Here is a 13,492-nt window from a genome sequence, read left to right on the forward strand (position 1 = left end):
CATTCTTACCTGTGGCCATTAAACTGTACAACTCCTCCCTCTGATGATCGGACTCATTTGGCTATTTATAAAACAAAACACACAATATAACTACTCATTCTTATTTCATTTATAACGCTACAACCATTTCATTGTATATTGTATATATTTCAGATTGTCTACTTTACTATTTTATTATTTTATTTTATTGTCTACTTTAATATTTTATTTTATTTATTTCATTGTCTATTTTAGTATCTTATTTATATCTTCATCTTTATCTCTTGTTTCCATTCATGCTGTATTTCTATTTCTACTTTGCACGGAGCATTGGAACAAAAACAATTTCCCCCCGGGATTAATAAAGTATTCTGAACCTGAATCTGAAAAAAAAAAAAGAATTACAGTATGCAAGACATGTGGGGCGAAAATTACAGATGGAAATGCAAAAACTTCCAACCTTTAACGTATAAAGTTACACATAGGATGGGAAGTCAAGGCGAATATTAACGTAGTTAGGGAGCTAATGCTTAGCTAACATTAGCAGCTAATGGCTAAATCATTTAAAAAAAAAAAACATTGTTCAAACAAATGAATACAAATTTTAAAGAACATCAAAGTTGTATTTGAATTTCATATATTATTACTCTGTTGTTAAAATGGTATAACATTTGATGAAGAGCGTATTATGACTGGTTAAGGACTCGATACTCAACATTAAGGACTTGAGACTTTCTTGTGACTTGCAAGACAATGACTTGGTCATACTGAAGGCCCTAGTTCAAGATGTCTAACTCTGTTGGAGTTGTTGGGACTGCAAAAATATTAGCAGGCTAAGTTGGACAAAACATGGTAGAGTACAGGAAAGAAAGGATCAGATTTTGATCAGCTTTATTTTCTGCAATACTAATCCATTACAGTATGCTGGATTAGCCCTGATATTGATACTTAGGATCAGCTCGGGACATCTCCACATCAAACAGTATGGAACAAGTACAGAAGTCAGAGCTTTTACTCAGAATGAACCTTCCATTTTAATTTTGTTAACCATCTAGATGTGTTTGTAGATATCTATTATTTGCTGTTACACTTCCTTGACTACACTATGTGTTAACATGAGTCGACTCTGAACTTGTTTACTCCCCAAGGCCCCACAATGGAAACATGACTGCCAATGTTTAACCAGTCACAGAAATGGAAATTCTGTGTTTTTTAGTCTGGTGATCTCCTCAGGCTGACTCAGTCTTGGCTGGCACGTCCTCAGTAACTGATCTTTAACCATCATCCTCATACTGCCAGCCTGACTCATGTGTTACATCACAGTTTAGGGAATTCATCTGATGTTCTTATTCCAAGAAACATAATATTTATGCATCCCTGCTCACCTTTTCATACTTTTATTCTGTATTTGTATTAAAGCAAAACTGTAGGCACCATACTCTGCTACATGGCATCAAGTGTGTTTGTAAACAGTGTAAATAAACATGACTATGAGGCTCGCTCAAGTTGTAATTACAGACACTATCAAGTAGTAGTAGTAATCCCTTGGCTATGTTTGTCTGTCTGTCTGCAGGTATTGTAATTTGCTGCAGCAGAAGGAGAAATGGGAGGAGCAGGAGGGGCATGGTCGAAAAGAGAAGGAGCAACTAAACCAGGAGATCCAGAAGAATCGGCTACTACAGCAAGAGAATCTACAACTGAAAACAGAAGTGGACAGGTACTGTATCTGTACTCACAGTCACACCGTCAGACATTGACAAAAAGTTTGTGGTAGATAGTTTTGCTCTGGAAAAATGATAAACTGACATCCCAGAGAGACATGGCAGATGGCATGTTAGACAGATATCATCCAGTCTGATGTCTGTGTTACTGCTTGTTAGAACAGGTATGACATAAGAATATTATTTCCGTATCTGGTAAATTTTGGAATGGTTAAGATCAGGTACAGTGGAGCCACAGTGTGGTTAAGGTCAGGGGCAGAACCTGGAGGCACAGTCAGCTCCAGATTTGAAAACTACCTGAGTTGATGACTTGACTTTCCTCACGTCGGTGCTTTCTCTATCCTGTCTTACCTCTTCTGTCTCCCCCTTTAGATTAACAGAGAACCAATCACAGCAGTCAGAGCAGAGTGAGGGGCTGCAGCAGCGCTTGAATGAACTCAAGAGCTCATTAAGCACGGCCCAGTTGGAACAGAGCCGATGGATGGCACGATACGATTCGCTAATGGAGCAACACCAGGGCCTGGATCTAACTATGACCAAACTAGACAACCACTGCGAGGTAAACCGGGCCTTTTGTTTTACCATGAGGTAGTGTTTGACTTTAAAACTCTTCAACTTTCCTTATCTAACACAAGTCTTGCTCACCTTTTCTTTGTTCCTTTCCTGAACTTACTCATGCGTGTGTGCGCATGTGTGTGTTTAGCTGTTGAGTCGACTGAAAGGGAACCTGGAAGAGGAGAACCACCACCTCCTGAGTCAGATCAACCTGCTGAGTCAGCAGAACCACACACTGCTAGAGAGGAGCATGGAGAGCAAAGAGCTGTATCACCAGGAGCAGAAACTCTACATGTAACTGCACACAACACCTGCAACACAGACAACAAACTGTACATCATATAACACCAGGACTTATGTAGTGTACAAGATTATTGAGTAGGGATGAACTGATTGTAATAGCTGCGGAAAATCTGCAGGCGCAGATTCTGTATGGGCTTTATTATCAGAGAAACAAAAGGGTGCATCCTCTGACGTGTTGATGGTGAATTTACTGCGTCCTTTCCACCTAAAGGTGTTCCGGAGAAGAACTCTGTTTGTCCCAGACACGTTTTCTATTGTCCGTGCGACGACGGGATGCCATTAGTCTCAAGCCCTACTTTTTAAGCCTGCGTAAAATTGACGTAAGACAATAGGAAAACGTCGGCCACTGCCATCTGTGAATGTCATCTTATTTGCCGTAAGGCCAGTGGCAGTCAACAAGGACAATATCGGCTAATACTGAACTGAACTGAACCTGAAGAGTAACAGAAACTGTACGTGTAACTATAGAGCAGACACCACCATTATATCCTTATCCAGATCTGCTTCTAAAAAATGACACATATACTGATATGTTAAACTCTGATGATAAGTAACTTCCAATGTGTTTCTGTGTTTCTTTCCGTCTGTGTCTTTCCTCATCTAGTGATAAGCTGAACGCTCTTCGTCGTCAGAAAGAGAAACTAGAGGAGAAGATCATGGACCAGTACAAGTTCTATGACCCCACACCGAAAAAGTAATCTTTTTATCAACACATATCGTTTTCTTTTTACAGAAAATATGGAATAACTGTGTGTAGTGCTGCTATTGTTTACAGTATCAGCCCCATATAACTGGTTGCTATCATGGTGTCCCGTCAGGAGGAGTCAGTGGTCTGGAGCCAAAGCTTTAGCCAAACTGATCAAACCCCGAAAGGAGAGCAGCAGGGAGAGAGGAGCGGACCGAGACAAGGAAGGAGCCAAAGACAGGGAACGAGCAAAGAGTGCCCCAGACATCCCACTGCCTTCCCCACCTCCCCTCCTCCCCCCTGAAACCCCACCACCGCTTCCCCAGCGCACAGGAAGTGACACACAGGATAGTGGCCTTAGCCACAGTAACCATAACAACCACACCACCAGCACCAGCCTGGGACCCCAGAGTCCAGCCCTGACACCCGTCAGCCGAGGTAAACACACTGTTACACACATCTAAAAATAACGAAACCCCTCTTTATACAGCATTAATTACCAGGAGCGTCTGCTGATGAGTCATATTCATCTCAGGATGCTGAGAATTTCACACGTTGACAAGTTTGCTTTACTTGTATTTGACATAGGAGGAATTAATGTCTATATTATCCTGTTTATGGAATATGATAGAGAGGGAAACTGTATCAAGTCATTCATTATAAAATGCACATACAGCATGAATCAAGTATATTTTTTGCTAATATTTTGGTTCCAAAACCACAAAGCTGATGGAACATGGGGACTTCTGATCAGGCGCACCGCCCTATCCAGTCCTATAGAGGGCGATGTTGACCACCACATAACTGACTTTACACCTCAGTTTCTTACATCTAATAACCTCCACTGCATCTGTTCTCCACTGTTTCCATATTAACAAGACTCTGCTCCTGCACATGAAATACTGAAAGTACATTGAGGTATTAGTGAATGATTTAAAGTAGGTTTGTACTGCATGTGGAATGTGCGCAATCTACGGTTATATTTTACACTTTGAGGTGTTTCCTGACACTTTGTAAATGACACAGTTTTCAAATCTCATTTTGTAAAATCCAACTCAAAAAAGAGAGACAAAATTAAAAGTAAAGGACAATTTTAAATGTGTGACACAGTAAGTTTAAATCAGTGTGTTGACTGCTTTTTCAAACCAAATCCTACTTAAATATTTAGCCGTCTTTTCTTAATGTTCATCAGCTACTTTTTGAAATCCACTTGAACCAATCTTAATATTGTCATAAATTAGATCCACGCAGCACTTATTTAAAAATATGCTAGGCAGGATATTCCGAACAAAAATTCCAACAAAAACAGCGTATAGACTCATACAGAAGCAATCCCTCGCAATCTTCACTCATAACCAGACCCGGATGGAATCCACAGATTTTTTAATTGTTTTAAACGGTGATCCAAAATGAAATGAAAATCAGCAAAATGTGGGACACATGGCCATTAAAATAGAAGGTTCAATATGGAGAGAGAACAATAATTAATTTAATCTATTAACAGTAAATCTTATTTTTGACATTTCTTGTCACTACACCACTAACTTTAATTTGAATGCTAACTGAACACAACACACGATTGTCACACACACCCACAAGGAGGTGGGTGAGACAGTGACAGCATTCTGAGAATTACAAGCACCATCTGTATTCCTAAAATCTGCAGAAAATACACGGTGTTCTGTGGGTGCTGATTCTGTATGGGCCTGCTTATGACGCACTCTCAGTGTGTGGAGGTGTATTTATCTGCAGAGACTGTGCCCTCTGGCTGCATTTTCCAATGTTCTTCTTATTTTTCTGTGTGTGGGGCTTCTATGGGTGTGTACCCCCACAGAGCTCAGATGATGGCTGGACTTAATGATACGGTAGTGACTTGGTGCCCGACTGTAAGCAGACAATGTGAAAAGAATGCAATGACCCCTTCCCTACTTTCTACCCCTCTAATTCCGGCGCCCTTGCTTGGACCTCACACATCCTCAAATTCGGCCTTCGTTTTAATCTTAACTACACACTTGTAAGGGTTCGTGACTGCATCTTGCACAGCAGCAATGCTATCACATTGTCCACAGACAGACATATAAACACCTGGCTTAATACTCAAAACAGCCTCTCATTACAATAGGTGCCACCGGGACACATGATGACGCACACACTCACACACACAGTCACAAGGTGAAAACAATACTACCTGTCATGACATTGTGGCTGGTAATTACAACAGGAAACCCCCGAAAGCCCACTGAAATGACTGTCGTCATACTCATGACAGGAAAAGAAGTTTTTGGTTTGTAAATAGGAAAACAGGTTTATCACCACATCTTTAATCCAGGTTGTGACAAGGGTCACAAGGAGACATGCCTTGCCTTAGACATACAAAGAAGACACAGAAACACTTTACTCTGCAGCTACCTGATGCATACTTTTCATCATTCTGCCCTAACAATAGAACTGGGTTCTGATGCATGGTCCAAACTGTGTTTATGGTTTTATGTCCATGGGTTTTCTTTTTAGTGCCCTACTCTTAAATGGAATTCTACTCATGGCTGAGCTCAATTCACAAAGTGGGTTTTAAATTGAATTCCACTGGCATGTGGAAGTTATAATATTTAGCTTATTGAAGATAAGTTGAACAATAAACAATAAATCTTGCCAGTTGCTCTACTATTCTGTCTTGCTGGTCAGGCATAAATGACTCCCCAGCAGTGGAGAGAGTTTTGCCTACAATGTCTTTCATTTCCTGTTAACTTTTGCACCAGTAGTCACACTTGGATTGTATTCAGAGTGAGTTGAGCTCAGTCTTTTCTCTAATGCATGACTCTTTTCGACAATGGATTTCTGTATTCTGGTTCTATTTTAATGGATTTTCTTGCATGATATCTGTTATTTTGCATTCTGTCAATCACAAACTTAATACTTAATCATCTGTTTTCTTTATTCTACTCACTGTCATTATTTCATCATTTTCTTTTACATTTCTCCACATCTCCCTCCTATCTCTCTCCATTCTCTCCATCTCAGCTCCCCCCACCCCAAAACGCTTCACTTTCCTCCGCAGTAAAAGTCAAGACAAACTCCTCTCCTCCTCCTCCTCATCCTCCTCTTCATCCTCCTCCTCCTCCCGTCCCTCCCTCTCTCTCACCAGAAGACTGCGATTTTGGTCTTCCACTGACATCACAGCTGACGTCCTCAGTAGCCAGCCAATCTCAGCCAACGGAGTATTCTAAAATCCTCCTCATCACCCTTTTTAGCCACACACATCATCATCATCTTCTTCACTGCCACCTCCACATCAGACTGTCCAACAACACTCCTCATTGTGACTCTAAGTACTTCACACAGAAACGCACATATCATGCATGCATGCACTTCATAAACACTAATGCAAGTTGCACACTCCTCCAGCGTACAGATGAACACACACAAACAGGTGCATGTAGCAGTTGAGAGCCAGCCAGTAATACTAGTAAGTAGTGTGTGTAGAAACGGTTTGTGTGTGTGTGTGTGTGTGTGTGTGTGTGTGTGTGAGAATGTGTGCGCAAATGCAGCTGTTTCCAAGCAAGCCAGTCATGCCTGCATATATCTGCGTGTCCTTTAACAGTTGTTTATTTTTGATTGCTGTCTGTATAAATAATAATTGTGTGTTTGTGTGCTGTCACCTCACCTAATGTCTTTAATCTGGCGAGTGTCTCGGTGCGGTTTGATCTCTGTGTTAAGAGCAAATCTCAGTCTGTTCTGAGCTGAGTTGCTTGAAGATAGATCTGTTGCTTCACAAAACTTTGCTGCAGAGTTTTCACTTAAAGGGACGGTTCATTCCAAAATCAGAAATACATTCCTCTTACCTGTAGTGCTGTTTATCAATCTAGACTGTTTTGGTGTGAGTTGCAGAGTGTTGGATGTATTGGTCTAGAGATACCAGCCATCTCTCCAATATAATGAAACTAGATGACGTTCAGTGCCAAATGGCCAAAAAAAAAAAAAAGATTTGACAGCAATGCCTTTTTCCAGAAATCATGACTCGGTTACTTAAGATAATCCTCAGACCTTGTTGTGAGTAGTTTCATGTAGGAAATCATTTTCTTTCTACCAAACTACACCCGCCAGTTGATCGCTGCGTAGAAGGAAACACGCATCTACTTATGGATGAGACCCTTGTGCTCGTTACAGCACGAGATGTGAACATTTATGGTGTCCTCTTTGGCTGAGCTGTAAAGTTAGCTAGCTCAGTGATGCTAAGTGAGCTAGCAGTAGATGTACCCTTCCCTCTGTGCAGTGATATGGTTTGAGGGTGTTGTTTAGTAGAAAGAAAGTAGTCTCTACATCAAACTGCTCACAACAAGGTCAGTAACTGTGTCATGATTTCTGGATGGAGACATTACTGTTTTTGTTTTGTTTTAAATGTATTTTTTTTTTGGCACTTTGAGCACCGTAAGCCGAGTGCCATGTAGTTCCATCATATGAAGAAATGGCAGACATCTCTATGGCCAATATCTCCAGCACTCGGCAACTCACACCAAAACAATCTTAACAGATAAATAGCATTAGAGGTAAGGGGGAAGATAAATATTTTGATTTTGGGGTGAACTGTGCCTTCAATTCACTCGACAGTGACAGGTCACTACAGCAACCCTAGCACCTCTCTTTCAGCTTCTCCTGTCTGTGTACTTACTCTAACCCTCTGTCTATCCATCCTCTGTCTGAAATTAGCTTTTTAATCGCCAAAGCCTGTATGGGTTTTTAACCATAAGTGTTTTACGCTAATGTCAGCATCTTTAAAGCTACGCTAGCTAAGATAAAAATTAAGACACCGCATCAACTTAGAGAGAATTTATCACTTTAAAAAGAAGAAATTACAATGTCTTTCTTCTACAAATGAAAAGTTTAATTCATAACCATTAAAAAGCACACTCAGGCAAAAATTAATACATTACACAGGGGGTTTGTCTCTACAGACACTTGGTCAGGTATGACCAGTAGCATACAGTGGCTAACACTAGCTGTTGTTTTTCGCTTAAATTTAGCAGTGTCACTGACATTACTCAAGTCAGTTCACTGACTTTATGACTTGTTACTCTACATTTCAGCATGTCCCAGATAAACATTTCATCAACTTTATCTCAAATGTAAAACAAGAAGTCAACATATTGAGGCATGTTTGTCATCACCTGCTTGTGCTCTCATCCCATTAGATCTCTGATAGATTGCCTCACAACATGTGGTAAAAAAAAAAAAAAAGGTATTTTAAATGCTGTCATTTCGACCTGGGGCCGCAGTGATGGTTGTTCAGCAAAAGTTATATAGTCTCACTTTAATCTACCAGAAAAGAGTTTCCCCACCTTCCCAAAATTACCATTTTGATGTTGTTACTGTCAAAGAACCAAAGATCGACCAAAATAACTATTGCATCAAAATGCCAGACTGTCTCTTAACAGAGAGTTATATTTGTTATATCCAGCGACATTTGGACTCCAGAGGAATTGTCGATTGTTATCGATTGTATTGTTATTATTAGTAGTGTCTTAGGTCATAAATACTGCTCAATAGAAGTCTGAAAAATTAATCTTTTGTAGCTTTTGTTGCCGTTTGCGGCAATTTGTGGTAAAATTGGATAGTTTAGCTCTTACTTTGAACCTTTAATGCCAAAAGAGATTTACAGAGATTAAGTGTTTGGCTCAGATGTTTTTTTTCCTGGGTTCTCTGGATAAAAATTTGGACAGTCACTGGGATTTAAAAACTCTATCTTCATGATGGCACATGGCAGGACTTTGCATTAGCAAAGCTGCATTTTATTGGGTGCATCCATGTTCACACTTTTATTGGCTTGGTATTTGGATGACTCACTGTGATGTACAGAGAAGTCATTGACCCCGGTCCCTTGACATTGATGAGAAATATCAAGTCATAATAGAATGATACATTCACTGAATAATAACAGCCCACAGTGATTTGTAAGCTTACCATGCACCTGAATCAATGAATGGATTCCTGATGTCTTGCTTGGCTTTCTTGCTACTTTATGTTACACACACACCGCACGTCTTATGGTCATATTTGGCATACAGGTCTAGAATGGTTTCTTACAACATTCTGATTGGTCTGCAGGTATGACTGACAGGGGCCGAGGGGTTTATCGTAGCAGTACTCCAGGAGGCAGCAATGAGAGTGTCAATGGAGAGGATGGCCATGGACAAGGTAATGAACCTGTTAATAGTTAATGACCAGAACATTCAATGAAAATGTTGTGAATCCACCAGGAAACCTGAGCAACTTGATAAAGATGCAAGTTAAATTGAGGTTTAGGGTGTTATCATTTTTACAGACATCAGCAACTGGAATTTTATTTAGTCCACAAATTTCAATCTGTTACTTAATCAGGCCTTGTTCAAATTTGGTGTTGATAGTGGCTGTTTGGTCTTACATTTGTTGCTTGAAAACCTACATTGAGGCACCAGAAAGGAAAAGGAAGAAAATTAAGCAATGTGTATTTTGTCAAAGTAAAGACCAGTTTCCCTTGTCCTGTTCCACTTCCTTCCTTGATCAAGAAAGCAAAGATGTATTATATTATGAAAGGTGAAAGGTAGCCTGTTCAGTATATAAATGAATTATTCTGCGATAAGACTTTGGTTTGCTCTTAGCAGACTAACCTCTTTGAGTTTCCTGCCCCCAGGTCAGAGCCATAAAGCTCTGAGTTCCACTCCAATCCATCCGTCATCCTCTTTGGGCCTAATTAACAACTCCAGCTCCAGAATGGGACAAGACCCTGGCCGCAGGCAAAGAGGTATGTTTGGTAATTAACATAAAACATCTTATTTCAAATACAGCGGGAGCATGAGTGTGTTTATAATGGTGCGTAAAACATTTCAGGTCCGTTATTTGATGAAGACTCCCGCCACAACACCTCTGACTCTGTTTTTGGTCAACATGGCAACACGGGAGGTCGCCCGGGGTCGGCAGACTTCAGCCACAACACTTCCAGCTCCAACTCACCTGTCAACTGCAGAGGTACACGCACATTACAACTATTAATTCTGCTTGAAGCAATATTTAGCAGAATATTTTGTAGAAATAGGTACAAATTTTGCTATTACCTGTTACTGATAGTAGATATAAGTTAGATAATAGACTGAAATGAGCAAATCTAAATACAGTTCATACAGATTTTACACACAGTATTGTGTCACAAAACATATTTATTATTGTTAATATTTCTGACCATCTTAGACACGTCAGAACGTCAAATTCGCTCAGCCAGCCTCTCCAGTGATGACGTCATGGGTCTCAGCCAATCACAACAGACTCTGTCACGTAGTTCCACCCTTCCATACGACCACACACCCCAAAGAGCCCAACCACAGCGTGGAGGTGCGGTTAGGACTAAGACCCGTCCATCTTCTCCCGGAAGTGAGATGGTGACACTGGAAGAGTTTCTACACGAGAGCAACCTACAGTCACCGCCTATGGTAAGAAATATGCATATATTGTAAAAGAGTGTACTTCAATGGTAATATACAGTACAGGCCAAAAGTTTGGACACACCTTCTCATTCAATGCGTTTTCTTTATTTTCATGACTATTTACATTGTAGATTCTCACTGAAGGCATCAAAACTATGAATGAACACGTGGAGTTATGTACTTAACAAAAAAAGGTGAAATAACTGAAAACATGTTTTATATTCTAGTTTCTTCAAAATAGCCACCCTTTGCTCTGATTACTGCTTTGCACACTCTTGGCATTCTCTCCATGAGCTTCAAGAGGTAGTCACCTGAAATGGTTTCCACTTCACAGGTGTGCCTTATCAGGGTTAATTAGTGGAATTTCTTGCTTTATCAATGGGGTTGGGACCATCAGTTGTGTTGTGCAGAAGTCAGGTTAATACACAGCCGACAGCCCTATTGAACAACTGTTAAAATTCATATTATGGCAAGAACCAATCAGCTAACTAAAGAAAAACGAGTGGCCATCATTACTTTAAGAAATGAAGGTCAGTCAGTCCGGAAAATTGCAAAAACTTTAAATGTGTCCCCAAGTGGAGTCGCAAAAACCATCAAGCGCTACAACGAAACTGGCACACATGGGAAAGGAAGACCAAGAGTCACCTCTGCTTCTGAGGATAAGTTCATCCGAGTCACCAGCCTCAGAAATCGCAAGTTAACAGCAGCTCAGATCAGAGACCAGATGAATGCCACACAGAGTTCTAGCAGCAGACCCATCTCTAGAACAACTGTTAAGAGGAGACTGCGCGAATCAGGCCTTCATGGTCAAATAGCTGCTAGGAAACCACTGCTAAGGAGAGGCAACAAGCAGAAGAGATTTGTTTGGGCCAAGAAACACAAGGAATGGACATTAGACCAGTGGAAATCTGTGCTTTGGTCTGATGAGTCCAAATTTGAGATCTTTGGTTCCAGCCGCCGTGTCTTTGTGAGACGCAGAAAAGGTGAACGGATGGATTCCACATGCCTGGTTCCCACTGTGAAGCATGGAGGAGGAGGTGTGATGGTGTGGGGGTGTTTTGCTGGTGACACTGTTGGGGATTTATTCAAAATTGAAGGCACACTGAACCAGCATGGCTACCACAGCATCCTGCAGCGACATGCCATCCCATCCGGTTTGCGTTTAGTTGGACGACCATTTATTTTTCAACAGGACAATGACCCCAAACACACCTCCAGGCTGTGTAAGGGCTATTTGACCAAGAAGGAGAGTGATGGAGTGCTGCGGCAGATGACCTGGCCTCCACAGTCACCAGACCTGAACCCAATGGAGATGGTTTGGGGTGAGCTGGACCGCAGAGTGAAGGCAAAGGGGCCAACAAGTGCTAAACACCTCTGGGAACTCCTTCAAGACTGTTGGAAAACCATTTCAGGTGACTACCTCTTGAAGCTCATGGAGAGAATGCCAAGAGTGTGCAAAGCAGTAATCAGAGCAAAGGGTGGCTATTTTGAAGAAACTAGAATATAAAACATGTTTTCAGTTATTTCACCTTTTTTTGTTAAGTACATAACTCCACATGTGTTCATTCATAGTTTTGATGCCTTCAGTGAGAATCTGCAATGTAAATAGTCATGAAAATAAAGAAAACGCATTGAATGAGAAGGTGTGTCTAAACTTTTGGCCTGTACTGTATATGTACACACATAAGAAATAAAGTCAGCTGATGTGGTAATAAATAAATAATAAGAAACATCCAAATAGAATAGAAACATCCATCCATATATCCATTTTCTTCTGCTTTCCTGGGGCTGGGTCACGAGGACCCCAAGGTTTTCCCCAGGCCAGATGAGATAAATAAACCCTTAAGCGTCTTCTGGGTCTACCCTGGAGTTTCATTCCAGTTGGACATGCCCATAAAACCTCTAAAGGGAAGCATCCAGGAGGAATCTTGACTCTACTCCGAGCAAACTCTGAATGTCTGAGATCCTCATGGTATCTCTAAGGCTGAGCCGAGCCACCTTGCGGCAGAAACACAATTTCAGCCTCTTGTATCCTTGATCTCATTCTTTCGGTCATCACTTAAAGCTCACAACCGTAGGTGAGGGTTGGAAAATAGATCAACTGGTAAATTGAAAGCTTTGCTTTCTTGTTCAGTTTCTCTGTACCACAATGATCTGGTACAAAGCCCCCATCACTGCTTAAGCTTGAACAATCCACCTGCCCATCTCACATTCCATGTCAACCTCATTCATGAATATGAGCTCAAGTTACTTAAGGCAATTACTCACTCCCAAACCAGAGAGAGCAATGCACTATTTTCTGGCAGAGAACCATGGTCCCAGACTTGGATGTGCTGACTCTCATCCTGCCTGATTCACACTCAGATGCAAATCATTCCAGTGCATGCCGAAGATCATGATCTGAAGAGGGCCACAGAACCGCATCGTCTGCAAAGAGCATAGGTGCAGTTCTGAGGACCCCAAAGCAGACACTCTTCTGCTCCCAGCTATGCCTTGAGATCCTGTCCAGAATCTGTTCCAAGGGACAACCCTGACAGAGAACAACACCCGATGAAAACACGTTTGACTTTGTGCTGAGAATACAAACATAGCAGCTTTCACTTTGGTTATATAAAGATGTGATGGCTCATAGCAAAAGTAATGGTACCCCATACTTCCACAGGACTCACAGGACTCCTCAGAGGACATGCATGTAATGTATGCCTTCTCCAAGTCCATAAAACATGTATGGACTTGCTGGGTTCAGTCTGATGATCCCCACAATTTCTCCTCAAGGATGTTAGGTTCAACAGTCAGTT

At 41.1% G+C, this 13,492-nt stretch overlaps 1 protein-coding gene across 2 annotated transcripts in view; it reads left to right on the top strand.

The window, feature by feature from the left end:
* ccdc88c (coiled-coil domain containing 88C) overlaps window positions 1-13,492 on the top strand; it is an 82,218-nt gene that overhangs the window by 55,236 nt on the left and 13,490 nt on the right. The window contains exons 22-30 of one of the 2 annotated variants that reach the window (XM_049596216.1): window positions 1,553-1,696; window positions 2,073-2,259; window positions 2,404-2,549; window positions 3,163-3,252; window positions 3,377-3,681; window positions 9,343-9,432; window positions 9,908-10,018; window positions 10,105-10,242; window positions 10,462-10,700. In XM_049596216.1, coding sequence (XP_049452173.1) covers window positions 1,553-1,696; window positions 2,073-2,259; window positions 2,404-2,549; window positions 3,163-3,252; window positions 3,377-3,681; window positions 9,343-9,432; window positions 9,908-10,018; window positions 10,105-10,242; window positions 10,462-10,700 — 1,450 coding nt within the window. Of the gene's footprint in view, window positions 1-1,552; window positions 1,697-2,072; window positions 2,260-2,403; window positions 2,550-3,162; window positions 3,253-3,376; window positions 3,682-6,261; window positions 6,704-9,342; window positions 9,433-9,907; window positions 10,019-10,104; window positions 10,243-10,461; window positions 10,701-13,492 lie in introns of those variants that run through there. The other variant, XM_049596217.1, reaches the window with a different exon arrangement.

This window comes from Epinephelus fuscoguttatus, linkage group LG14 (assembly GCF_011397635.1).
Source record: "Epinephelus fuscoguttatus linkage group LG14, E.fuscoguttatus.final_Chr_v1".
Taxonomy (NCBI): Eukaryota; Metazoa; Chordata; class Actinopteri; order Perciformes; family Serranidae; genus Epinephelus; species Epinephelus fuscoguttatus.